Source organism: Mustela putorius, unplaced genomic scaffold (assembly GCF_011764305.1).
Source record: "Mustela putorius furo isolate JIRA1106 unplaced genomic scaffold, ASM1176430v1.1 tig00003856_pilon_pilon_pilon, whole genome shotgun sequence".
Classification (NCBI taxonomy): domain Eukaryota; kingdom Metazoa; phylum Chordata; class Mammalia; order Carnivora; family Mustelidae; genus Mustela; species Mustela putorius.
In genome coordinates this window covers 632,336-657,159 of record NW_025422008.1, presented here as the reverse complement: position 1 = coordinate 657,159, position 24,824 = coordinate 632,336, and the positions used below count along the sequence as shown (strand labels likewise).

General features: G+C 51.1%; 2 protein-coding genes across 6 annotated transcripts; both read right to left on the bottom strand.

Annotated features, from left to right (window-relative positions):
* Window positions 1-1,492: 1,492 nt before the first annotated feature.
* Window positions 1,493-10,670, bottom strand: NEU1 (neuraminidase 1). 3 transcript variants are annotated; one of them, XM_045065136.1, is made up of 6 exons: window positions 10,210-10,670; window positions 9,553-9,745; window positions 8,408-8,670; window positions 7,651-7,833; window positions 7,252-7,474; window positions 1,493-1,980 (listed from the first exon to the last, which is right to left on the bottom strand). In XM_045065136.1, the coding sequence occupies exons 1-6, from the start codon at window positions 10,366-10,368 to the stop codon at window positions 1,940-1,942; spliced, it is 1,062 nt and encodes a 353-aa protein (XP_044921071.1). In that variant the 5' UTR covers window positions 10,369-10,670; the 3' UTR covers window positions 1,493-1,939. The 3 variants fall into 3 exon arrangements, with proteins under 3 accessions (XP_044921071.1, XP_044921072.1, XP_004780987.1); XM_045065137.1 differs by having other exon boundaries at window positions 1,493-1,977; XM_004780930.3 differs by lacking the exon at window positions 1,493-1,980 and adding an exon at window positions 6,425-7,152.
* Window positions 10,671-10,807: 137 nt separating this feature from the next.
* SLC44A4 (solute carrier family 44 member 4) lies at window positions 10,808-24,688 on the bottom strand. 3 transcript variants are annotated; one of them, XM_004780927.3, is made up of 21 exons: window positions 24,606-24,686; window positions 22,649-22,697; window positions 22,043-22,116; window positions 21,836-21,914; window positions 20,335-20,434; window positions 20,129-20,254; window positions 19,904-19,964; window positions 18,518-18,605; window positions 18,348-18,434; window positions 17,853-18,088; window positions 17,645-17,744; window positions 16,700-16,792; window positions 16,333-16,435; window positions 13,148-13,401; window positions 12,971-13,065; window positions 12,788-12,891; window positions 12,603-12,676; window positions 12,299-12,369; window positions 12,096-12,190; window positions 11,939-12,023; window positions 10,808-11,054 (listed from the first exon to the last, which is right to left on the bottom strand). In XM_004780927.3, exons 1-21 carry the CDS (start codon window positions 24,637-24,639, stop codon window positions 10,930-10,932), a joined length of 2,133 nt encoding a protein of 710 aa, XP_004780984.1. In that variant the 5' UTR covers window positions 24,640-24,686; the 3' UTR covers window positions 10,808-10,929. The 3 variants fall into 3 exon arrangements, with proteins under 3 accessions (XP_004780984.1, XP_004780985.1, XP_012905697.2); XM_004780928.3 differs by having other exon boundaries at window positions 18,348-18,431; window positions 24,606-24,685; XM_013050243.2 differs by lacking the exons at window positions 10,808-11,054; window positions 12,299-12,369 and having other exon boundaries at window positions 11,934-12,023; window positions 24,606-24,688.
* Between the last annotated feature and the right edge of the window lie 136 nt (window positions 24,689-24,824).

The window sequence follows — 24,824 nt, the reverse complement described above, 5'->3', positions numbered from 1 at the left end:
TGCCGAGCAGAGAGCCCGATGCGGAACTCGATCCCAGGACCCTGAGATCATGACCCGAGCCGAAGGCAGCGGCCCAACCCAATGAGCCACCCAGGCGCCCCGAAGGCAGATATTTAACTGACTGAGCCACCCAGGAGCCCCAGCAAGAGATATTTATTCTGTCACAGTTCTGGAGCCCAGAAACTGTCTAAAAGTTTCCCTAGGCCAAAATCAAGGGGTCCACAGGGCCTTGTCACCTCCGGAGACCCTAGGGGAGAATCCATTCCTTGTCTCCTCCAGCTTCTTGTAGTTGTTGGCAGTTGTTGTGACTAGTGGTCACATCAGTCCAGTCTGCCCTTGAGGCACATGGCCTTCCCTTCACTATGTGTGTGCTGACTCCTCTGCTTCCCAAAACAACTGTATAAATGATTGCATTTGGGGTCCGCAGGATAAGCCAGGATAATCTCCCATCTCAAAATCCTTGACTAAGGGGTGGCTCAGTGGGTTAAAGCCTCTGCCTTCTGCTCAGGTCATGATCCCAGAGTCCTGGGGTCGAGCCCCATATTGGGCTCTCTGCTCAGTGGGGAGCCTGCTTCCTTCTCTCTCTCTGCCTGCTTCTCTGCCTACTTGTGAGCTCCATCTGTCAAATAAATAAATAAAATCTTAAAAAAAAATCCTTGACTGAATCACACCACAGATTCTCTTTTCCCTTGTGAAAGGTAGCAATCACAGGTTCCAGGGACTAGGATGTAGGTATCTTTTAGGAGATCATTTCAGTTTACCACATGCTGTGTGCTTCACAGGGCCTTCCATCAGAGGGATCATCATATCTCCTTGTCCTCCTCCCCCTCCCCTCCTCCTCCTTCTTCTTTTTTTGTTAAAGTAGGCTCCATAACCAATGTGGGGATTGAACTCACAACCCTGAGATCAAGAGTCGCATGCTCCACAGACCGAATCAGCCAGGCCAGGCACCCACTACTTGTTCCATTCTTTTTTTTTTTTTTAAGATTGTATTTATTTTGTCAGGGAGAGAGCAAGCGAGAGCGAGCACATGCAGGGGGAGCAGCAGACAGAGGGAGAAGTAAGTTCCCCGCCAAGCAAGGACCTTAATGCGGGACTTGATCCCGGGACCATGACTGGGATCATGACTGGAGCTGAAGGCAGATGCTTGACCAACTGAGCCATGGGGTGTGCGTGTGTGGGGGTGTCTTTTTTTTTTTTTTTTTTAGATTTTATTTACTTATTTGTCAGAGACTGAGAGAGAGAGAGATCTTGATCTTAGCTTGATCACCCAGTTGAAAGTGGTGGCCCCTAGATCTCTTCATTGTCAAGGTACTTTCCCTGCTTGTGGTTGACAAGTTTTGGCACCTTGAATGCATATTCTGTTCCCCATCAACCTTTCACCTGATGGTTTCAGCATCCATTTCTGATCTTTGTCCTGTGTAGAGGAGGAAAGTGTTCCCTGACCTTCGTAGCGTCCCTGGCTACGTTTAAACATTAAGGCAATAACACAGAAAAGCAGCATACAAATTTATTTAATATAAGTTTCCCATGACACTGGAGCCTTTATATGGAAACAAAGAACCAAGGACACGGTGAAACCTATTTGCTTTTCTGGTGGGTTGAACAAAGAGAGGCAGTTGTGTGACAAAGCAACTCAACCGCAGGGAGGTGACAGGAAATCGAATTGTTTTAACACGGTCTGTTTGTGTAACTTTCGCTCAGTATCAGCCTCTCATCCTTGGTAATGAGAATGTCTTCCTTCCTCTGGCTACAGCGAGGGCACTTTCATGGGGGAGCTTTATTTCCTGCTTTCAGGAAGAAAAAGGAAGGACAGACCACCCTCCGTACCTGCTGTTTCTCCAGTGCCTTTAACTCAAAATAATCAGTATGCCAACACCCCATGTTTGGGACTCCTTCACCTGAGTTAGTTCATTCAGGTTTGCAAAATGATGATTTTCTAGTTGATTATTCTTCCTCCACATATTAGATGATATCCTGCTGTAAAAGAAGTAATAAATAAGTCATTTCATCAACTGGTATTTTGTCTAACCTGAATGACTTGTTTCCACCGCAAAGGCAGGATATATGATGCACTTTTTCCCTCTTTATTTACAGTATTGTGTGTGTACGGAGCTGGTATAAAAGTCTCCAACAGTGGCAAATGAGATCTCTCTCTTCTTTGTAGACAATGGTCTGGGAAACTTCCCTGTGGTCCCTTTGACCTTATCAAATGTCTTGCTAGCACCCAGACACGCTGAGACACTGGTCTTCCTCTGATCTCTGTTTTTAAAATTGTGGCTGAGGAAATACCCACCAGGTTGGCATGGATGTGATTTCTGGTCCCAATCCCACAGGAGTGTGAACTTCTGTTGGAAGTCTTCCAGAGAGACTTCTCTGACCTGGATCCAGAACAAAGCCAGAGGCTTCATCCCCTGAAGATGTGGTTTTTTGATACTTTGTTTACAAAAAGAGGCAGCCAGCTTGTGAGTTATAGTTGGCCAATTTGATTTTTTTAGAAATATTGCATTCAAACATTATTTATCTTGTTGAGTTTTTTGGTGTTCTCTTAAATTATGCATCCAGGAGTGCCTGAGTGGTTCAGGGGCGTGTCTCCTTTTGGCTCAAGTGATGATTCCAGGATCCTGGGATGGAGACCTAAGCCCCACTTTGGGCTCCCTGCTCAGTGGGGAGCCTGCTTCTCCCTCTCCCTCTGCCCCTCTCCCTGCTCATGCTTTCTGTCTCTCCCTCAAATAAATTATTAAAAAAAAAACCAAAACAATAAAATATGCACCCAAAGTGCAGTCCTGCTTTGTTGGGGATGGGTTGGGACAGGAAGAAATTTCTTGTTTAATTTTCAGTCCTCAGGCCCTTGGCTTTATCTCCCGACTGCTAATCTGAGATCCACCGAAATCCTGATTTCAGCACTAAGCATTGGCTGATGTCCCCACGGCAAACAGAGCCTCCAGGCCCACTTCATTTTCTGCATTCTTACTTTCTATTATTTATGGGTTTTGAAGATTTCCCTTACCTTTCTGCCAGCTAAACCTTACACTAAAAGTGTGTTCTTAAAAATATTCCATTCAGAATATAAGGAAAGGAAAAACTACTCTTTCATTGTGATAATTTGAGTGAGGTTTGTTTGGTCAAAAACAAGTGCAAACTTTTGTCTTAGATCTTCTCTCCTAATCGTTGTTTTTAAACTTTTATTTAAAAGATTTTATTTATGGGGCACCTGGGTGGCTCAGTGGGTTAAAGCCTCTGCCTTTGATTCAGGTCATGATCCCATGGTCCTGAGATTGAGCCCCACATTGGGCTTTCTGCTTGGCAGGGAGCCTGCTTCCCTTCCTCTCTCTCTGTCTGCTTCTCTGCCTACTTGTGATCTCTATCAAATAAATAAAAAAAATCTTAAAAAAAAAAAGATTTTATTTATTTATTTGACACACAGCAAGAGAGCACAAGCAGGGGGAGCAACAGAGGGGGAGAGAGAAGCAGGCCACCCGCTGAGCAGGGAGCCTAACATGGGGCTCAATCCCAGGACCCCAAGATCATGACTTAGAGGGGGGTCTGCTCCAGATTCTCTCTCCCTCTCTTTCCCCCTCTGCTCCTCACCCAGGGATGGGGCCTAGGGCTCTGCCTCACGCCCTCCTGGGGGAGGATCCTCTCTCAGCTGACCATCTTGGCTAAGAAGAAACAAGGTCACTCTTCACAAGACTTCTGCCACATCTACTTCAGAGAAAGTAGCTCTTGGGTCAGACATTCATGGTATCATTTCCTTTTTTCCTCAGTACTTTTTTAATTTTAATTTTTTAAAGATTTTATTTATTTATTTGAGAGAGAGACAGTGAGAGAGAGCATGAGTGAGGAGAAGGTCAGAGAGCGAAGCAGACTCCCCATGGAGCTGGGAGCCTGATGCGGGACTCGATCCCGGGACTCCAACCATCTGAGCCACCCAGGCATCCCTAATTTTTATTTTTTTTAAAGTAGGCTCCACACTGGGCTTAAACAGATGACCCTGAGATCAAGACCTGAGCTAAGATCAAGAAGTTGGACTCTTATCCAACTGAGCCACCCAGGCACCCCTCCCCCAGTATTTCTAATAACACTGTTAGCAAGACCTTGTCAGATGTGCAATTTTTAGTGGTATTAGACAGCAGATGTCCCTGCAGACACCACTCTCTCCATTCTTCCAGCATCATACTTATCTCATGATCTGCATTAGAAAAGCAGAACCCCTCCACCCCACTGCTTGGGGCCTGGGTTTCTCTCTCCTTTCTTCCCTCAGATGTCCCCCTGCCTCCTCTGCCAGCCACAGATTCTTCCTCTATATGTCCCCTGTGTGGTTGGTAACAGTGTGGTTTACTGGCCAAGACAAAGTATTAATCAGTTTACTCCGAGAACTAGCAAGTAAAAGGGGGAAAGTTAAGCATTTACCCTGACTTTCCCTATAATCCACGCTTCAGGGTAACCCAACAGCTTTGATGAGGGAAAGCTCTTTTTTTTACTGAAGAATTTCAGGTAATAAATGGCGTAGAAATAATAGAATTTTAAAAAATCGACATTTCAGGGTGCCTGGGTGGCTCAGTCATTAGGTGTCTGCCTTCGGCTCAGGTCATGGTCCCAGGGTCCCGGGATCAAGCCCAGCATTAGGTTTCCTGATCTGTGAGGAGCCTGCTTCTCCCTCTGCCCCTCTCCCTGCTTGTGTGTTATCTCTCTCACTGTCTGTCAAATAAATAAATAAAATCTTTAAAAGAAAAAATTAGCATCTCAACAACCCCTCAAAAATGATTCAGGCAAAACCCATCTGTGGATGAAATTATCAGTTGGAAGGTTGATGGGGGAACTTACAAAGGAGGGGTCGGGCCATGGCCACAAGCCAAGCTCAAGCTTGGCTTTACTCAGTACTTGCCCCAGGGGGTGCAGTAGGAAGCCCACACCATCTGGGAGAGGATCCTATTGTGCAGCCCTCCCCCGCCCCCAAATGGAATTGGCAGCGGAACCTTCAGGTTTGATAACCGGAAATGTGAAGGATGGAGGAAGAAGTTAAATGACAGTCTGAGGAACAAACTGACAAATCAGAGTAGAAGGTTCTATAGGACAAATGCCTCTATTTCTGCATAGGTGGTATCAAGAAAAAGAAAGGGTGGGGGCAGGCAGATTAATCTAGATTTAAGAGACATCAAAATGAGGGGCACCTGGGTGGCTCAGTGGGTTAAGCCTCTGCCTTTGGCGTGGGTCATGATCTCAAGGTCCTGGGATCGAGCCCCACATCGGGCTCTCTGCTCAGCAGTGAGCCTGCTTCCTCCTTTCTCTGCCTGCCTCTCTGCCTACTTGTGATCTCTCTCTCTCTCTGTCAAATAAATAAATAAAATCTTTAAAAAAAAAAAAAAGACATCAAAATGAAATGTGTAGGTTTTCTTTGGATCCTCATTTGAACAAAACCATAAATAAGACATTGCTGACACATTTAATGAAATTTACACATTGACTAGATGGATATTAGATGATATAGAGTTATTGTTAATGTTTTGGGTGTGCAACAGTGTTATGGTCATATAATAAAATGTTCCATTTTTTAAAAATGAGATGCATACTTAAGAATGTAGGGTTGAATGTCACAAAGTCTGGGATTTGCCTCAAAATATTTCAACCAAGAAAAGGAAAAGAAAAAAGAATTAGAGGAAGCAACTGTTGGACATGTGGAGTGTACATGGGGTTCGTTAAGATATTTTCTCTAACTTTGTGCTTTTAAAAATGTCTATAAGTGAGAAAAATTAAAGTATTACATTACAAATTCTGGATCAGATGACAAATTCTGGATCAAAAACAGTAAAATTGTACCATATCCTCACATACAGTAATTTCATTTTTTTCTGAAGGAATGAATTATTCTAACGTTTCTTAGATGTTAGGGTAATTAGAGAAGCAAGTTCAAAGTAAAATGAACCTTTAACTCTTTTAATTGAATGTGACCCTTACTCCTTAGTCATTAACATTCTTACCACCTCCTCTAGGCATCATTATTTTCTTTCCATATGGAGGAAAGCTACGGCTCTCCCACTCATCTGTAGCTGCCCATTCTCTTCACAGCATCTGCCTGAGGATGGTGCTATTTTCTCACATCATTCCTCACCGTGCTTATTCCTCTGCCACGCTGGCCTGGGAGAGCCTTCCCATCTGCATGTCATACACCTGCCTCACAGAGGATTCCACCTTAGCAATATAAAACAGGGCAGATTTTTAAATATCTCCCTGCTACTCCTCATTACACCTGTGGAGGTGAATCTGTTTTCCCGTGAGAAGGAAGAATGTGAAAGGGAAAGGATTTAATCTGCCAAAATCTGATTTCCACGGGGAATAAGCACACCAGCTTCCCCCCCAAAGCTCATCCCCAGCCTCTTTCAAGTAGACACGAAGATACGCACGGACAGAACCACAGAGACTCTACAAATGCTCATTCTCCTTCATTAAAAACGTTAAGTTACAAATATTGACTTATAAATATTCAAGGTGCCTGGTACACATAGTTCTTTACCCTGAATCCAAATTTTGCCCTTCTCGAACTTTTACCAACCTGCTCCATAGCCAGCATCTTACCTCAAAGAGGAAGCTCAGCCTTCCCCAGTTCCCTGAGTTCGCATTTATTCAATTCTACAGGCCTGCCTAGCCCTGCCTAAGAAAAGGACCAATCATCGCCCCAGGAAGGCAGAAGCCATAGTGGGCCAAACCCAGCAATGATGTGGAAACAAGTGCTCTCAAGTGAGGGCAGGACTTCCTGTGTGGAAGAAGCCAGGCTTGCAGTCCTAACAGAATAATCTCCCTGTCAAAGAGAACTTGGTTTTGCAAAAGGCTAGAGTCTAACGGAAGGTGGAACTGTTTTTTAGGCAACTCTAGCAGTCCCGAAGGCTAAGTCCAAGGCCCTCTTCTCCTGTGGCAGGCGTACAGGTCAGAGTGTCCCATAGACGCTGACTTTGGCCAGGGAGATGCTCTCTGTGTACTGGTTCCGGCCTTTCTCATACAGGACATAGAGCTGGGGGGCCTCGTCCTTCCCGCCCATGCTGCCTTCTAGGGCTGCCAGTGAGGAGTAGCCACTGGGGCCTGGCCACAGCTGGACCGTCTCTTTCCGCCACGAGGTACCATTGCTGAAGCTCCAGCGCAGCGTCAGGTTCACCCCTGGGGAGGGCACGAGGGTCAGGGAAGGGAGGGGCTCTGGGTGCCCCTTCTCTAGGTAACAGGGGCTCCCCCGACTGGCCCCATCCAAGAGATACTCACGAAACTCGGGATGGGCTGGATTGGAGAAGAAGATGATGCCAGAGCTGGTGGCTACAGCGCCTGCAGCCACCACAGGGTCCACGAGTTCAGGGTCGAAGGTTACATCACGGGGCCGTATTGTGTCACAGGCATCATAGCTGCGGAGGACAATTCGACAGTGGCAGTGGTAGTTGTTCTGGTTTCGGGCGTTGATGACGACTGAGCCATCTGGGAGCTCATAGGGCTAACAAGAGAGAATAGGGCTTCAGCAAGACCCAGGGAGGGGGCAGGGCAAAGGACCCTTGTCCCTGAGGAAGCAGGCCGGGTGGCACAGAGCTGAGCCGCCAGATCCTGAGGGAAATGGTGCTTTGGAGGGGGCAAAACAGGGGGTGGGTGGGGAGCAGCCCATGGCCCTCTGACCTGGCACTCATCAGGGTTGAAATCGTTCTCCCGCTTGGGCTGGCCATAGGGGATGCCACTGACCCCACTGCCATAGCGCCAGGAGGCACCATGATCATCACTGAGGAGGCAGAAGACCCCATCCCGCTCCAGCGTTCCATGGCCACACACGATGAGGCGGCCCTTCCACGGCTCCCGCTGTTTCTGTGGGAAAGGAAGCTGGGTGTCACCGAGGGAGACACTGAAGGGGTTCACAGGCAGGGAAGGGGAACCCATCACCCCCCAAGTGTGGGAACACATCTGGTCCCCTTCAGTTCCATCCTGGCTACTGAGGGTCCCGGGAAGATTCCATAAACACCCATGGCCTGAATTGAGCTCCTTCAAAGAATAAGCTCCTTTGAGACATCTAGGGTATACACTGGAGGACAGGTTGTGCACAAGACAAGGGGTTCTAGCCACAGGGGTGCATGGAAGCTTGAAGCTATGCTTGGTGTGCTCATTCACAAGCTGTACACCATAGCACAGGCTTACATCTGCTCAAAGGAAGCGGTGCCTTTTTCCATTCTGCACAGCCCTGTTGACAACCCCCAAATGGTAAAGCAATGGCAAAATCCCATCTTCCCTTGGGAGGGAGTTTCTCCCAGGATGTCCCTTTCTTCCAAGGAATCCCAAACTAAGGGGAAACCTGACTTCACAAGACCTTCTCCCCAGGGAAGAAGCCCAACTGGGGGCAGACTCCTCAAAAGGCAGCCCCCTCCACCCATCTTGGAACAGAGACCTGGATGCCGGAGCCTGGCCCAGGGGCAAACATCTCGGTGCCAATGTCCAGTGAAAGATTTCGGGGAGGGCTCCAGGAAACACCGTCATCTTTGCTCCACACCAGCATGGTGGAGGCCACCTGGCAGCCAGCCTTGTGAGCGCAGAGGGAATAGAAAAGGAACACCACTCCTGTCTCTATATCGCTCACCACTGCCCCCAGGTTCAGCCCATCTGGGGTTTCCCCATCATCTACAATGAAGGCTGTTGGAGACCAGGTGCTGCCTGAAGAGAAAAGAGAGGTAATCCAGGGTGAGCACTCTGAAGGTGCCCTTTCTACCACTCCCTGTCAATTTCCAGCTCTTGATAAGGACCCAAGGCCCCAGAGTGGTCCCAGGGCCCTACAAGACTGCCCCACCTCCCCTCTCTGACCTTATCTATTCTACCCTTGCTCGCTCCATCATGCTCCCAAGCTCCTTCCCATTCCTCGAATACTTCTCTCCTGGAGGCCTCTGAACAGGCTTGTGATATCTGCCTGGTACATTCTTCTTCAGGTAACTCTCACCTCCTTTACTCAAAAGTCACCTGTTTAAAACTGCAACCAGGGGTGCCTGGGTAGCTTAGTCAGTTAAGTGTCTGCCTTTGACTCAGGTCATGATCCCAGGATTCTGGGGATCTGCATCAGGATCGCTCAGCAGGATCTGATCTCTCCCTCTGTCTCTCCCTCTGCTGCTATCTCTGCCACTCCCCCTGCTTTGTGCTCTCTCACTCTAGTTATCTCTCAAATAAATACATAAAATCTTTAAAAAAATTGCAACCAATCTCCAGCAGCCCGTTTTATTTTTCTCCATTATATTTATCACTTTCCAACACAAAAAAACAAATTTACTTATTTATTATGTTTCACAACCATAATCACAGAATCTAGAACAGGGCCCAGTATATAGCAAGTGCTCAATAAATGTTTGAATGTTCAACTCCTAGATGATCACAATTTCTAGAACACTGCTCTGGACAGCTTCCCTCATAAAGTTCCCTCTACCCTTCAGGGAACCCAGGCCTCCAGCTCTCCCAATGGTCCTATACTATTCTCAGGGGCCTTGGGAAGGTCAGGCTCCACACCCATGCAACCTAACACCAGCCGTTGTCACCTAGGCATCTTTATACCCTGGTCAGTGGATCTCCGAAGAGCAATGAACTTGGCCCCCTCATCCGATGTGGACATTTTCCTGGCCTCGGCGAAGGCAAGGAGAGTCCCTTGAGGAGTGGTTGTGATGAGCGGGATTCGGAAGGTGTGCACAGAACCGATCTGCTTCCCGCTCACCCACAGCAGCTGCTCCATGGTCACCAGCGGCTGAACCTGTGAACGGAGAAGGAAGGGAATTTCAACGGACAAACTCGACTTCGGGTTTTAGGACGGATGAACAGAGGCTCCGAGTTGAGTTTCCCTGGGAAAGCGATCTTGGGGATCAGAGTGTGCAGTGGGGGCAGAATGAGGAAGGGGAACCGGAGGAGAGTTTGGAGCAAAGCTGGGGCCTCGGAGCCGGGGAAGGGCTAAGAGGGGAGAAGGCGACTTCTGGCAACGCGGGGGTGGGGGACCTCCAAAGGGGAACGAGCGTGAATGAAGAGGAGACTCGGAGTACAGGAGGGCAGGAGGACAAGGGCCCCGGGAGGGAGAGGGGTTGGGAGCGCATGGAGGGAACGGGGTCTGAGAACGGCGAGAGTCCCTCGCAGGATGGGATCTCAGCAGCCCGCGTCCCGAGGGACGCTGGGCACAGACGATCTGCGTGGGTCAGGGATGGGGATATACGAGGGGAGACTCACCAGACTGAAGTCTTTCCTTATCCCAGCCCCAAATTCTGCCAGAGATAACAGCAGCAGAAAGATCGCGGCAAATACCCAAACTCTACAGCCTCCCCAGAACCCCGGCATCTGCGGTCCCCCGGGTCTGCCCGGGAGCACTGCGCCGTGTCCGCCCGCCATCCTATCTCTTCCCGGGCCGCCGGGACCCCTGCCCTCAGGGTTAGACGCGGGCCGGAGTCTGTCAGCTGACCCGGCCCTTTAAACGCCAGCTACTACCGCCCCCCTCATCCGCAACTCCCCTAACCCGCCCCGAGTCCAGCCACCTGCCGCACTTCCGCGACTCTAATTGGCCCTCACACACTCCAGACTCCTCACATGACCCTTCGGCGCCTTGGAGATGGACCTTCCAATTGGCTCCTTTTGAAGCCTCGGAGCTTGTGACCCGGACTAGAAGCTTATTGGCTGGGATGAAGAAGGGGCAGCATCACTCGGCAGGAATCTTTTGATTGGCCATGGCCCCAGGGGAGGGTTTAGGGGCGGGGTCTACTTTAAAGAGCCAGGCGGCGGAAAAAAAGCTGCACGTCTTCGTGGAGGGAATTAATTAAAAGTCCCGGACTTCTTGAGAAAACAAAACATCAACATTTAATAATTTGTTTTGAACTACAAAATCAAGATCTGGAAGGCGGGGTGATGCTGGGAGGCTGTACAGGAGGGGAGCAGCCCTGATCGGGGCCGCGTCTCTCACTTATTTTTCTTCTTCTTGTCCCCGGGGAATGCCTCGTTCTTCTTGCCTAGTATCTTCAGAAGGGATGTGGGCATGTAGTAGGGCCGGTCCGGGGAGCCGTCGTTCCTCTCCAGGTCTTCCACTGAGCCGCAACATAAACCGTTAGAGTGGACCCCAAAGGCCCTCCAGTCCCCGGGAAGATGGGGGACGAGGAAACTAGCCGCATGGGTTCATGCTGCACCAACATGCGCTGTTCTTTTGGGGCAGTTTTGGTAACCTATTGGGTAGGTTATGTAATCTCAGTTTCCCCGGGGTGACGTGAGGTCAGTAATACTATTATTTCATAGCGTGCTTGGGCTTAACAGAAAAAAATGCAGGTCAGCCGCGTACTGCAGACTGTAGTGCGTACTAAACCCTGAATGGATGTAGAATTGACTCCTGAACGACACAGGGATTAGCGGCGCTGACCCCCACGCAATCAACAATCCGCCTATTACTTTTGATTCCCCCCAATTTAATAGCCTACTGTTGACCGAAAGCCTTACTGATAACATAAAAGGTCGATCAGCACATTTTGTATATGTACAGTATACTGTTCTTAAATAAAATAAGCCAAGGAAAAGAAAATGTTAAGAAAATCCTAAGGAAGAGAGAATAGGTTTACAATACTCTATTTATCTGAAGAAATGGGGTTGTTCAATGGTCCTAGGAGGGTGAGAAAATCCGCACTCACTACAGCCACCTGCTGGGAAGTCTCCTGTGGTGAAGGTCTACCTTTGATTTTCTGGGGAAAGACACCAGAGGCCTTTGCCCTGGAATGCTCTTTCTTGGGAGACTCTGCCAGCCCCACAGCTCACTTTCGCTTTTCTGCAAGTCCCTGGCTTAAGGATGGCGGAAGAGGCTTCCTCTGACTTTGGCTCCTTTAACTCCCAAAGTTGCTGTTTCTAGAAGTCCCAAGTCTCCAAAAAAATCCTAAACAATCTGGTACCTTGACATCTGGGGGAGGTGGGAGGGAGTGTTACTCACAGAAACAGAGGAAGAGCGTGTCCACACACATGCCAAAAACGCTGAAGAAGCCACTGGCAATGACATAGGCCCCCAGGATGGAGATCTGGAAGATCCAGGAAGCGTTAGATTTCGTTTGGGGGGTTGGACTGTAAGGCAGAGCAGGGGAGTCACTCACCATGATGGGCAGCCAGTAATAGTTGAGGGAGGGGTTCTCAAAGTCTCTACCCAGGCCCCGGATGCGACCGGTGAAGAAAAAGAAGGACAGGACTCCTGTGGGAGAGGTCTGGAGGTCAGTGTCGTCACACCTTTGGGGTCACCTCTTTGGCTGCCCTGTGCCCTGGCCCTCTGTCTCCATTAACTCCCAGCCCCAGCTCTTACCGACACCCCCAACCACCAGCAGCTTCCCAAAGAGCAGCAGCAAGTCTGTGACTTTATCCAGAACGACCACCCTGTATGGGAAGTTGGGGTGGGTCAGGCTTGAGTGCCCTGGTAGCGCTAGGAACCAGATTGGCTATATAAGTTGCTGTGACAGATGTCAAATGAAAATCATTTGTGCTTCAAGACGAAGGCAGCAGAACATTTAACCAAGCTCGAGACCCTTCTGAGCCCACCCAGCATGCTCATGAAGCCAGCCTGGGCTGGGAGATCGTGGCAGGGGGCCAGGGAGAGCGGAGAGCCTGACCTGACAATGTTCCGCATGAGCAGCATGAAGGCATTTTTGGCGGAGACACAGAAATTCTTCCCATAGATGGCGATCTGAGTGGGGTGGAAAGGTCAGAGTCACCTGTGTGGAGCTCACCTGGGCCAGGGCCAGGGCCTGAGCCAAGGGACCCCAGAACAAGGGGCTGCTCATTCCCTGGGGCTCACCATGATGTAGGCGTTGCGGTTTAGGAACTTGATAAACTTCTCCAGACACCAGAGGCAGCACTTAAAGCAACACATGATGCAGCGGGCCACGGGGTTCTGTGCTCCTGGAAGAAAGGGGGAGCTCATGTTTGGTCATTATTCCCTGGCAGCCCCTCCCCAAGGGGAGGTGAGCCAGCTGTTCACCTCTCAGTTTGTTGTCAATGTACTCCAGAATGACTCGGGCTATCTGCACAAGGCTCAGGATGAGGGCTCCGAAGGCCAGCGACCCAGTGTGGTACCTGCAGAGGAGGGAGTCAGAGGCAGCCCCAGGACCCCGAGACTCCCAGGTTCACACTTTCCAGTCCCCTGCCCCGGGCTTACCGGAGTGTGCGGATGAAGGCAGAGCTCAGGGGAAAGGTGGGGATGTCCTGGGGCTTTTGGAAGGCCCAGTAGAAGGAGGCAAAGGCGCCAGCCAGGACACACTGGCCCAGGGCCAGCACCCAGTTGAGGGTCCAGAATAGCCCCAGGATCCCGTAGACTTGCAAGTTGAAGAGAGAACGCTGAACCAGGCCGGTGGACGAGTAGCTCTGGAAGACGCACCTCAGCCCCGGGCACGAGGAGTTCATGGGCTGGGACTGGTGGTGACAGAGGAGGGTCATTCCCAGCCAACTCCTGCCACTCCCGAAGGAGAGGGAGGGAAGTAGCCACCTCCCTGAGCTAGGGAAGCCATTGCCTTCCAGGAAATCCTCAGGTTCTAGTTGGGTTCAGACTGCCTAGTATGTGAGAGTAATTCGTTTTCCTTCCATCTCTATATGGGCAGGAGAGTTCCCAGGCTGCGAGGGCCAAGCCTTAACGGTGTGAAGGCAGCGTGATCAGCCCCTAGCTCTCTCCCTGGCACTCTAAGACAGCCTCTAAGACAGTCTCTGCAATGTCAGCCAAAATGCTTTCTAGCAAAAATGAACAGACTGGGTATTAGATGGTATTAAGGAATTTTTGTTAATCTTCGGTGTGATAATGGTATAGTGGTTATGCTTTTTATTTATTTTTATATTTACTTTATTTATTTTTGGTTGTGTGTGTGTTTTTTTTTTTAAGATTTATTTTTGGAGGGCGGGAGGATGGGTGAGTCTGGGGATGGGTATTAGGGAGGATACAGATTGCACGGGGCACTGGGTGTTACAAGCAAACAATGAATCTTGGAACATTATGTCAAAAACTAATGATATAGGGGCGCCTGGGTGGTTCAGTGGGTTAAGCCTCTGCTTTCAGCTCAGGTCATGATCTCAGGGTCCTGGGATCAAGCCCCGCATCTAGCTCTCTGCTCAGCAGGGAGCTTGCTTCCCCCTCCCTCTGCCTACCCTCTCTCTGTCAAATGAATAAATAAAATCTTAAAAAAAAAAAAAACCAAAAAACCTAATGATGTACTATATGGTGACTAACATAAAAATTTTTTTAAAAATTTGTGATCTCTTGGGCGCCTGGGTGGCTCAGTGGGTTAAAGCCTCTGCCTTCGGCTCGGGTCATGATCCCAGGGTCCTGGGATCGAGCCCCACATCGGGCTCTCTGCTCTGCAGGGAGCCTGCTTCCTCCTCTCTCTCTCTCTCTCTCTCTCTCTCTGCCTGTCTCTCTACCTACTTGTGATCTCTGTCTGTCAAATAAATAAATAAAATCTTAAAAAAAATTTTTTTGTGATCTCTCTCTGTCAAATAAATAAATAAAATCTTAAAAAAAAAAGAACCCAAAAACCTAATGATGTAACGTATGGTGACTAACATAAAAATTTTTTAAAAAAGATTTACTTTTAGAAAGAGAGAGAGTGTGAGCAGGGAGAGGGGCAGATGGAGAGGGAGAGAGAATCTGCAGCAGACCCTTCCCTGAGCAGGGAGCCTGCCCCAGGCCTCAATCCCACCACCCTAAGGTCACCACACTGAGAACATGATCTGAGCTGAAATCAAGAGTCAGACACTTGGGGCGCCTGGGTGGCTCAGTGGGTTAAGCCGCTGCCTTCGGCTCAGGTCATGATCTCAGGGTCCTGGCATCGAGTCCCGCATGGGGCTCTCTGCTTGGCAGGGAGCCTGCTTCCTCCTCTCTCTCTCTGCCTGCCTGCCTCCAACTACTTGTGGTTTCTCTCTGTCAAATAAATAAATAAAATCTTTAAAAAAAAAAAAAAAAAAAGAGTCAGACGCTTGACCAGCTGAGCCACCCAGGCACCCATTTGGTTATGCTTTTAAAAGTCCTTTTGTGTCTGGGCACCAGGATGGCTGGATCGGTAGAGCGTGGGACTCTTGATGTCAGAGTTGTGAGTCTGAGCCTCATGTTGGGGGTTGAGATTCCTTAAAAAAAAAAAATAAAATAAATAAAATAAAGTAAAAAGTCCTTATGTTAAGATCCATCCTGATGTGTTTATGGGTAAACTGGCACTTATGTCCAGAATTTACCTTAAAAAACTCCAAAAAAGAAAATAAATAAATTAATTAAAAAAACAAAACTCCAGAAAAAAAGAATTGTGGGGTTGGGGGTGTAGAGATGGATGAAACAAGGACAGTGGGAAGTTGAGGGTTTCTGTGAGTTTGAAAATTTGCATAATAAAAAGTAAAAAAACCCCGCAAAAGTAAAAACAAAAACAAAAACAAAAACCCTTTACAGGAAATGTGACAAAAATCTTCAGAATTGCTGAAATCGCTGAAAGTGTTTTTGATATTTGAAAATAAACCACTTACCACTTTGTAATTGTGTGTTTGTGTTAGTCTCTGCTGCTAGATCCTGAGCGAGCTGGAAGCCAGAACCAAGTCGTTTGGAGATTTGCATACCTAGTGCCTGGCACAGGGTGGGTCCTCCCTAAATGTAAACCTCCCTCCCTCCCTCCTTTTCCTGCTTTAGAGTGCCCTAATGCCTGTGAGCAAGCCCCTGGTCCCAGCTTCCAAGGGGTGCTTCCCCCGCAAAGCTCTGAGGACCACAAACCCCCTGCAGTCCCTTGCACTTTAGAATGCAGGGAAGCGGCTTCTCTCCGTCCACCGCCCCCACCCGCCTATTGCCCAAGGCACCATGCTGCTAGGAAAAAGGCTTTTAAAAAATTAAACAAAACCCATCTACAGTTATCAGCTCTTATCAGGTGCCAGACATGTACAAAGCACTTTATGTGCCTGATGTCATTCAATCTTCTCAGCCACCCTGAGGAACAGGTATTACGACTGTCTCCATTTTACAGATGAATGGACTGAGACTGGAGGCGGAAGTGGCTAACAGTTCTCCTGGCAAAGGCATGTCCAGTCCAGGCAGGGGAGGGTGGGAAGTGCCAGTACCCAGCTTTCCCAGAGCTTCATGTCGCCTCCAGCCTCAGTTTCCTTCTCTGAGTAAGGGGTGGCTGAGGGGGAGCACTGGATCCAGAGTCCACTGCTGGCTCCCTTCCTGGCTCTGCTGGGGGCCTGTTGTGGGATCTTGAGGGACCTCCTTTTGCTCTCCAGTCCTCTGTCTCTGCTGTGCAATGAGGGATTTGGACCAGCTGGCCTCTGAGGTCACCTCAGCCCTGCTGTCGCCCCCTCCATCTCTACCCCAAATCCCCTCACCATGGGGTTGCATGATGTATTCATCTGCACTTTCTCACAGCCGGGCAAGCTGGCATTGGGTGCCCAGAGGACATATTGGGGTTGCCCCGATGTGGCCAGGTACCCAGAGGGGAGTCAAGGAAGAAGGCATAGTCACATGGGGGTCTCCACAGGCCCTCCTCAGGGACACCTTCCCAGGTTCTTGCACAGGTTGTTCACTGCACAAAGGGTGGGAAATCAGCCTGGTTCAGTCTTTCAACTCTGTCCAGGGGCAGGCCTGTGTCTGCCCAGATGAAGGGGCACATTCTTCCAATTGCACTGTACAGGTAAATACAACCCCTTCCCCTTCCACGCCCTAGGAGGGCCAGGCCATGTGGGCAAAGGATACAGGGCAGTCATGGCCCAGTAGACAATGCAGATGAGCAGGAGGACGAAGGTGACCAGAGGGTAGAACAGGGTAGACATCATCTGCCCCACAGCCCTGTAGGAAGGTAAGAGCGTCCTTCAGTATGGCCCCAGGCCCCAGAGCCCACCCATCATCCTGGGGCTGACCTTGGCAAGGTTCCCACTGCCGTCATTGCCAGGACCTTCTCTGTCCCCCAGGCTGGGCACACAGTAGGTGCTCACTGAATGAACTGAATTGAATAAATCAAGCTCAAGGGACCCTTAGAAGAAATTGGAATCACAGAAAAGCCACCTGGGGCAGCTTTAGGGAGCATAAGGAAAAGAGTCTTCAAAGTATGGTCTCCTGATGGATTTGGCAGGTAGGTCCTGGGTGGGGAAAACCTGGGCTTCTGCCATTTCTCATGTCAACCACTACTGCCACAACGGCAGTTACCATTCTGACTGATCCTCACGGAGAGCCTGCTTCCTGTTCTGGAAGCTGACAAGACACTAACTCATTTAATCCTCATGAGAGCCCTACAAAGTAGGAACTATTATTGCCACCCCTACCCCCCACCACGGGCCCCTGGATGGCTCGGTCAGTTAAGCGTCTGCCTTCGGCTCAGGTCATGATCCTGGAGTCCTGAGATCGAGTCCTGCATTGGGCTCCTTGCTCAGTGGGGAGTCTGCTTCTCTGTCTACCTACCACTCCTCCTGCTCATGCTCTCTCAAATAAATAAATAAATAAAATCTTAAAATAAATTGTCCCCATTTCACAAATGGGTAAACTGAGTCTCAGAAAACTGGAGTCACTGAGTCACATAGAGGTGTTAACCACTGTGTAACTCTGCCCTTCTCCTCCGGGGCTCCCTGCCACCTTCCCAGCACTGCCATTCCACGCCTGCACCCCCATCCTCTGTCTCATCTCCCCCACAAGGTAGATGCTGACTTGCTGGCCTCCTTCAGGAGGGCGATGGCGATGCGAATCCGCTGCCTCAGGAAGATCAGCAGTAGCAGCAGGGTGCCTTCAAGCACAGCCAGGACGATCACTGAGGGTGGACAGGGAGCAGACCGGCCGGGGGTTAGGGGCAGGGCTTGGTGAGGCCCCGGGCAGCCCCAGGCTGGCCTGCCGGTCCGGCAGTGGGCAGGGCACTCACCGGCCGCCAGCCAGGTCTCTTGAACGTTGCGGTAGGCACTGAGGTTGGTGGTGACGCCCAGCTGGGTGATGGAGGCACCCTTGTCCCGCAGCACACGGTACTCCTCCCAGCAGTGGTAGATGCCGTAGGCCAGCACGCCCAGCACCCCGAGGATCAGCACCAGCACCAGGGGCCCGGCCACCAGGCGCAGAAGCAGGATGAACAGCAGGCTTAGGACCAGAGCCACAGCTAGGGCGCTGTAGGCAGGGTGGGGTAGGTGAGGGTGTTCCCTGGTCCCCTAAGTCTTCTCCCTTCCCGAGGCTCCTAAGTGCCTCAAGCTCCCAGTGTCCCCAGGTTAGACCCCCTTTCTCTTATGGATCTTGTTGGGTTTGGGGTCAGTTCTGAGCTCTGGCTCCTCCCCCTCTGTCCAAAATTTCTGTTTCAGACATTGGGCTAGGGGCCAGAGGAGGGGGGAGGACAGCAGGGAAGGAGAGAGTAGGGGAATCTGTGACTCACACAAGAATCCAATACCAGGACTGGGCAACGTCTTCGAAGATCTTCACAGTGATGTCACGGGCATTGAGGCTGTCAAGTACACCGCTGCTGGAGGAGGTGCAGAGAGTCACATGGGGCTGTTGTGGGGGGATGGGGTATGGGACAGGGGTGTGGGGGCAGAGGAGGCCCACCTGATCCCCTGGGAGATGGAGGTGTTGCTGGAGATCCCTGGGAGTTCAGGTAGAGTACTGTTCAACAGTGGAAGACAACGCCCCAGAGCTGGAGGGAGAGAACAGGGCTCCTGGGTGGGAGTGCCCAGAGCTTTGCCTTGAAAACTTCTGGCTCCACCCAGCACGCCAGTGGTCTTAGGGAAGGCAGGACAGATGGGCTTTGCCCTCCCCCCACCCAGACAGCTGCTCTTGACTCCACAGCCAAGAGGGAATTTCTGCCAGCACAGCCCTGTCCAGCTTCCTTCACCATCTCTCAGGACCCCTTCCTCCCATCCTTGCTGCTGCCAGGTGGAGACCGCATTTCCTCTGGCCTCTTACACTCCAGCCTCCACCCACCCTTCAACCCACCCTCTGCATGAGAGCCAGGGAGACCAGGCCTCATCATTCCAGGGCATTAGAGCATTCGGCTGCTCAGATACTTCCAGCAACTCTGCCCTGGAGAGCCCATGCTCCCTGGCCAGGCTTCAAGGCTCCACCATCTGAGCTCAGCCCACTTTGGCCTCACCTCTGTACCTCTGCTCTCCCTGAGCCTCTCTCTGAGTGTTCTCCCTTCAGAAATCCCCTCCATTACTCCCTGCTCAACTGCATCTCCAGGTCACTTCCTCCGGGAAGCCTTCTCACCCCTTCCCCATTTCCTGCAGTGCCTATTATGTGCCTACAGAACCCTTTATCTCCACCTTCCCAATGACTTTGCCAGGCAGGCTGGCTTTGGTATTTCTATTCTAAAGATGGGGAAATGAGGCTCAGAGAGGTTGAGTAATTGGCCCAAGACCACACAGCTGGAAAGTGTTGGAATCTGGATCTGAGTTTGGAGCATTCACCTGAGATCTTTTTATTGTAGTTATTTTGAGAATTGGTTATCTTTTCTCATGTTATAATTAAAATTTTTTCCTATTAAAAATACTATGACTATTGGAAAGAAGAACATATAGAAAAAATTAAAAAGCCAGCGGCAATCTCAGCACCCAGCCATGTTTGCTTGTGAGTCTGGCTGGACACCCAGTCTGTGCCCAGTGCACTGATATTAACGTGTGTGGGTGCATTTGCCCAGCTGTATTTCCACGGGATGCTCATGCAGCGTCTTTGCCAACATCTCAGATCCCTGCATCTAAAATGTAGCTCGAACCCAGAGCAGTTTCATCTGCCCTGGGTCTCGCCTGGGTGCCTGGCACTCAGCCGGTGCACAAGATGGTAGGGTCAAGGGGCAGAGAGCAAAATGAAGACCCAGTGCTAATTCCAGTTTGGCCTGACAAGCTTCCTGACTCCTCTCTCTGGGCCTGGCTTCCCCATTTGAGCAGGCAGAATACAGGACTAGATGCTGCCCGAGGAAGGAGTACAGCTTCTCACCTGGAGCGGAAGGGAGGAGGAAACTGGGGCAGAGCTCCTGCTGCAGGCTTTGGATCACTGGCTGGGGGTTGGGGGAGGACATACAAAGGTGCAGACACAGAGCGGGATGAAAGAGGGAGCCCTCGCACCACCCCCATCACGACCATAGTCACCTACCCAACTGCCCCTCTCTCCACCCACAGGACTCCTCCTTGACCACAGCGATGACACTGCAGCAACTCTCACCATATCCCAAGGCACCCCTGGCAGACAGAAGTTCCTGTTTGCTGTGTAGAAGACCTCCCCAACATTCTGTGAGAACTGGCTGATTTCCACCGTCCATGCGACCTCGGGGCAGGAGGACACACACACCTGAGGCCAGAGAGCATGCAGAGGTGCTGGTACCCGCACCCGGGGGGCAATCCGAGTAGAGGGATGTCCCGGGCTCTGACCTGGGATGTGGGACACTGCAGGCCGTTCTCAGCGACCATGATGATGTTGGTGGGCAGAATGCAGCTGAAGATGTTGAAGTAGAGAAGATACGGTTTATCTCTGTGGGGGGGAAGGAAACGTGGGCATCAGGGTTTGGTCGGTCAGGTGTGGGGAGAGGAATGCCAGGGCCGTACCTCGAGGATACAGTGGGCCCAGTGAAAGTGTGTGTGGAGCCCACACCCTGACCCATAACTCTCAGCTCCTGGCCTTAGGAAGCTCAGTTCTCCCGGGGAGATACAGGAGGCACTCGGAAGATTTCCCAGAGTGATCGAGCCTCGAAACTGTTACCAAATGGCTGAGTTTTATGACCTCGAGCAAGTCACTTAACCGCCCACTGCCTCAATTCCATCAGGTGTAAGGTAATAGAACCTTCATTGGGTTTAAATGAGTTTGTGTGTGCAAAGTACACCATCTGCCTGGAACTTAGTAAATGCCCGTGTCATTGTTAAGGTTTTATTATTTACTGAAAGTTTCCTGCGGGTGGAACTGATGGCAGTTCCGGGACACCCCCGTGAACTTCAGAAGAAAAGATCAAAGCTCAGAGAAGTTGACTACCTTGCCCAAGGCCATACGACCAGAACTTAGCTCAGTTGGAGAATCAATTGCCAAACTCTGAACTTTAAAACCCATTCACTTAACCATGGCCCTGCCTCCTATTTTTGGAGGGAATCAGAAGCCAACTGTCCAGAGATGGAGCCTGCTCAATGTGGCCTCGAGTGGGGAGGCTGTGGCTTGTGGGAAATGAAGAAAGGATCTGGAGCCCGAGTGTTGGGATCTTCTTCTCTGCCTGCTGCCCACTTTACCTCCTGTGGGCCTCCCCTCTAATTTTTGTTTGTTTATTTATTTATTTATTTATTTATTAAGATTTCATTATTTATTTGTTGGAGAGAGAATAAGCAGGGGGAGCACCAGGCAGAAGGAGGAGCAGGATCCCGGCTGAGCAAGGAGCCTGATGCAGGAGTCCATCTCAGGACCCTGAGATAATGACCTGAGCCAAAGGCAGACACTTAACTGACTGAGCCACCTGGGCATCCCCTTCTTTTATTTATCTATCTATTTAAAGATTTTATTTATTTATTTAACAGAGAGATAGAGAGAGCACAAGTAAGCAGAGCGGCAGGCAGAGGAAGAGAAACAGGCTCTCCACTGAGCAGGGAGCCCAATGCAAGGGCTTGATTCTAGGACCCTGGAATCACTACCTGAGCCAAAGGCAGACCCTTAACCGACTGAGCCACCCAGGGGCCCCAGGTTTGTAAAAGATTTTGTTTATTTATTTGTGAGAGAGAGAGGGGGCACAGCAGGGGACATGGGAGGCAGAGGAGGAAGAAGGCTCAGGCTTCCTGCTGAGCAAGGACTCAATCCCAGGACCCCCAGGATCATGACCCGAGCAAAAAGCAGACGCTTAACTGACTAAGCCACTCGGGGTCCCCCATCTGGCCCTTTTCCTGCCATTGTACTCACTTGTTAGCCCCTACCCCACAGTAGGCCCCGGTAGAGTTCCTGGGGTAGAGGACTTGCCGGGGGTCTCCGTACACCCAAGCTGAAAGCAGACAGAGAGATGAATCACCAGAGGGTGGGATTTGGGGGTGGGGGGAGAGCAGCTTCTGGGATGGTCCCTGCCCTTCCCCACCTGCCAGGGCCCCAGCACCGCGCCTGCTGGAAACTCACCCACAATCCCCACCACGATGTAACCCAGAATGAAGGCAAGGAAGAGGATACAGCAGATGATGTCTGTGCAGCTCCTGGGGGAGAAGTGGGGGAAGCTGTTGGATGGGGTGGGGGTGCTGGTCTGGGGGAGTCCTGGTTGGAGTTGGGGGATGCTGGAGAATGGGTTTGGTAGGTTTTATTTTATTTTTCTAAGAAAACCTTTTCTCACAAAAACAAATTCTCACAGGGAATAAATAAGAAGGAGTTGCTTCCATTTGTCCTCAGGAGGGTGTGGGGGGGGCATGACAAAAAACACAAAATTATCATTTTCTGGGTGAGGGAACTTCTGAAGCATGACACAGAAAAGTAAACAACTCCTAAGTGCCCAGCTGGCTGAATTTTCCCAAAGAGCACATACCCGTGTAGCCAGCTCCCAGGTCAAGAAAAAGAACAGCAGCAGCACCCCGAAGGCCCCTTGTGCCCGCTCCAGACACAAGAGTTCATCCAAGGGCACCATTCTCCTGGGGCAGGAGTTTTCTTTTTTATAATCTTCTTACCAATATTTCAGCAAATACAATGCAAAATCAAGACCCCCACCCCCTAGCTCGGGAAGTGCCCAGAACTCACCTGTTCTTGATGGGACCTCGAAAGGAGGGGTCATATTTGGCTGGTTTTCCTGAGGGGCGCAGGGAGGAGTAGAGAGAGTGAGGGCCTGAGGGGATGTCTCTCCTCATCTCCTGTCCCTTCCACTTCCTTCCCTGCAGGGTGATCCTACCCTATCCCAGGCTCTACCCTGGCCCTCAGGAATGCAGGGGAGATGGAAAGGGCAGGGCTCGTGGGAGAAGTTGGAGAGCAGGAGAGGTAGGATCAAGACCTGGGCAGCAGCCTCACTGCTGCCCACTCACTCTCTTTGGAGAAAGGGGAAAAGGGAGCCTTAACAGGTTGTTTCCAGCCCACACCTCAAGGCTGGCAGCCATGGAAATAGCTTTTGCCTCCTGCCCCTTTTCTGGCCCATTTGTCCTGTGTCTCCCTCCAGCTGGGATGTGGGACTCTGAGTGAAGTCACCTCAGTGGCTCTCCCGCCCCAGTCCTTTTCCCTCTCCCTTCCTTGTACCCAGGCTAGGGTGGGTACCAATCTAAGCATCTCAGGGAAGTCACAGCCCTCCCCACAGCTGCCCCAGGCCCTACCTCTACACTCTTGCCCAAGACCACAGGGAAAGAAACTGGAGCCAAAGGCTTGAACTCCTGCAGGACAGGACTGGGCCAAGGAGGGGCCCCTGTAAAGCCCCCCACCCAAAGGGACCCCAGGCCACTGCCAGTCTCTGGGTGAGCAGTCAGGGTGACACCTGAGCCTGGTGGTTGAGACTGTGGTTGGTTTAGATTGTGGCCATGTCCTGTTCCTGGTCCTCCCTGAGTACACACAGGGAGGAGGTGGGGCCAGGCCACTAGGGTCCTGTGTTGGCACAGAGGAGGCAGGGCAGAGGGTTGGGCAAGTGTGGGAAGGGGTGCGATTCATTCTCCTTAGGTGTTCTGGACTCTGTCCCTCCATGGCTCTCAGACATGAGATCAATGATTGACCCAAGCAGTTCCAGGAAGTCTACTGAGAGGCCTTCTGCTCCTTCCCCCAGTCTGCTTAGGAACCCAAGCTTTGCCTCTGGGAGGGCCCTCCCTCCCCTTCAGACCAGGAGCTCAGACTTCCAAGCCTCAAGGGACCCCTGCAGGCAGGCCCGGGCCTTACCGCTCACAGGGATCCCAGAAGCGGGTGGCCCAATTTCCTCCCATCTCAGACCACCCCACCCCTAACCCTAGGGGGTCTCTGGGATGGGCTCCCAGCCCTGGGTCCTCATGGAGATTCTGCAGATAGGATCCCTGCTCCCTCTTGCCTTACCTTTCATAGGAAGCCCTTGTGAAGCCACTACCCTTATCTCTCATGGTCTCCTGAGAAGTCTCCCCTCCTAACAGAGACCCCAGAGGCAGGCCCCAGCCCCCTCTCCACAGAGGCCCACAGTCCAAACGCCTCATAGAGACCCCCAAACAAATGGCACTCCTGCTGTCACTGCTCACAGAGACTCTGAGAAGCAGACCTCTAGCACCATTTTCCCTCAGAGACCCAGGGTCCAGACTGAAACTCCTCTTCCTCACGGAAACCCCAGCTTTTCCTCCTGACAGAGGCCAGACCACAGCCTCTCCCCTTACAGGCTCTGCAGCACATAGACCCTCCTGGCCCCTGAACCCCATCCTCGTGCTTGGGACCCTGACCCTGCCTTCTTCCATTCAGGTTTGCTGCCCAGGGCCCTGCCCCGAGGGACCCAGATTCCAGCCTCAACTCCTCAAGGAGACCCCAGCTTTACTCCCCAAAGTCTCTCTGGCAAAGGGCTCAGCCCTGAACCCAATCCTCCTCCCAGGACCCAGAGTCTACTTCCTTTCATCAGCTCTTTCCACGCCCTCCCTTCAGGGACTGAGGGCTCCCCTTAGCTCCTCTCTGTGGGGCCAGCCCCAGCCCTCGCTCCCCCAGAGCAGCCAGGCTGGCCTCCCCTCCCTCCCAGGGTCCTAGGCCTCTGCCCCAGCCTTGCCCTGAGACTCACCACAGGCCTCATCCCCGTCCTGTTTTCCCCCCATGGTTCAGTCTCCAGAGTGATTGGAGCCAGGGAGACCTAGCGACTCACCTGCCTCCAGGCCCGCCCTCCCACACGTCACAGCCCCACCTCCGCCTGTAGTCCTGACACTCTCTGTTCCTTTCTCAACTCCGCCTGGGCAGTGCCCTGCTGGAGGCCTGAAGGCTTATCCTGGGACTGGATCAGGGC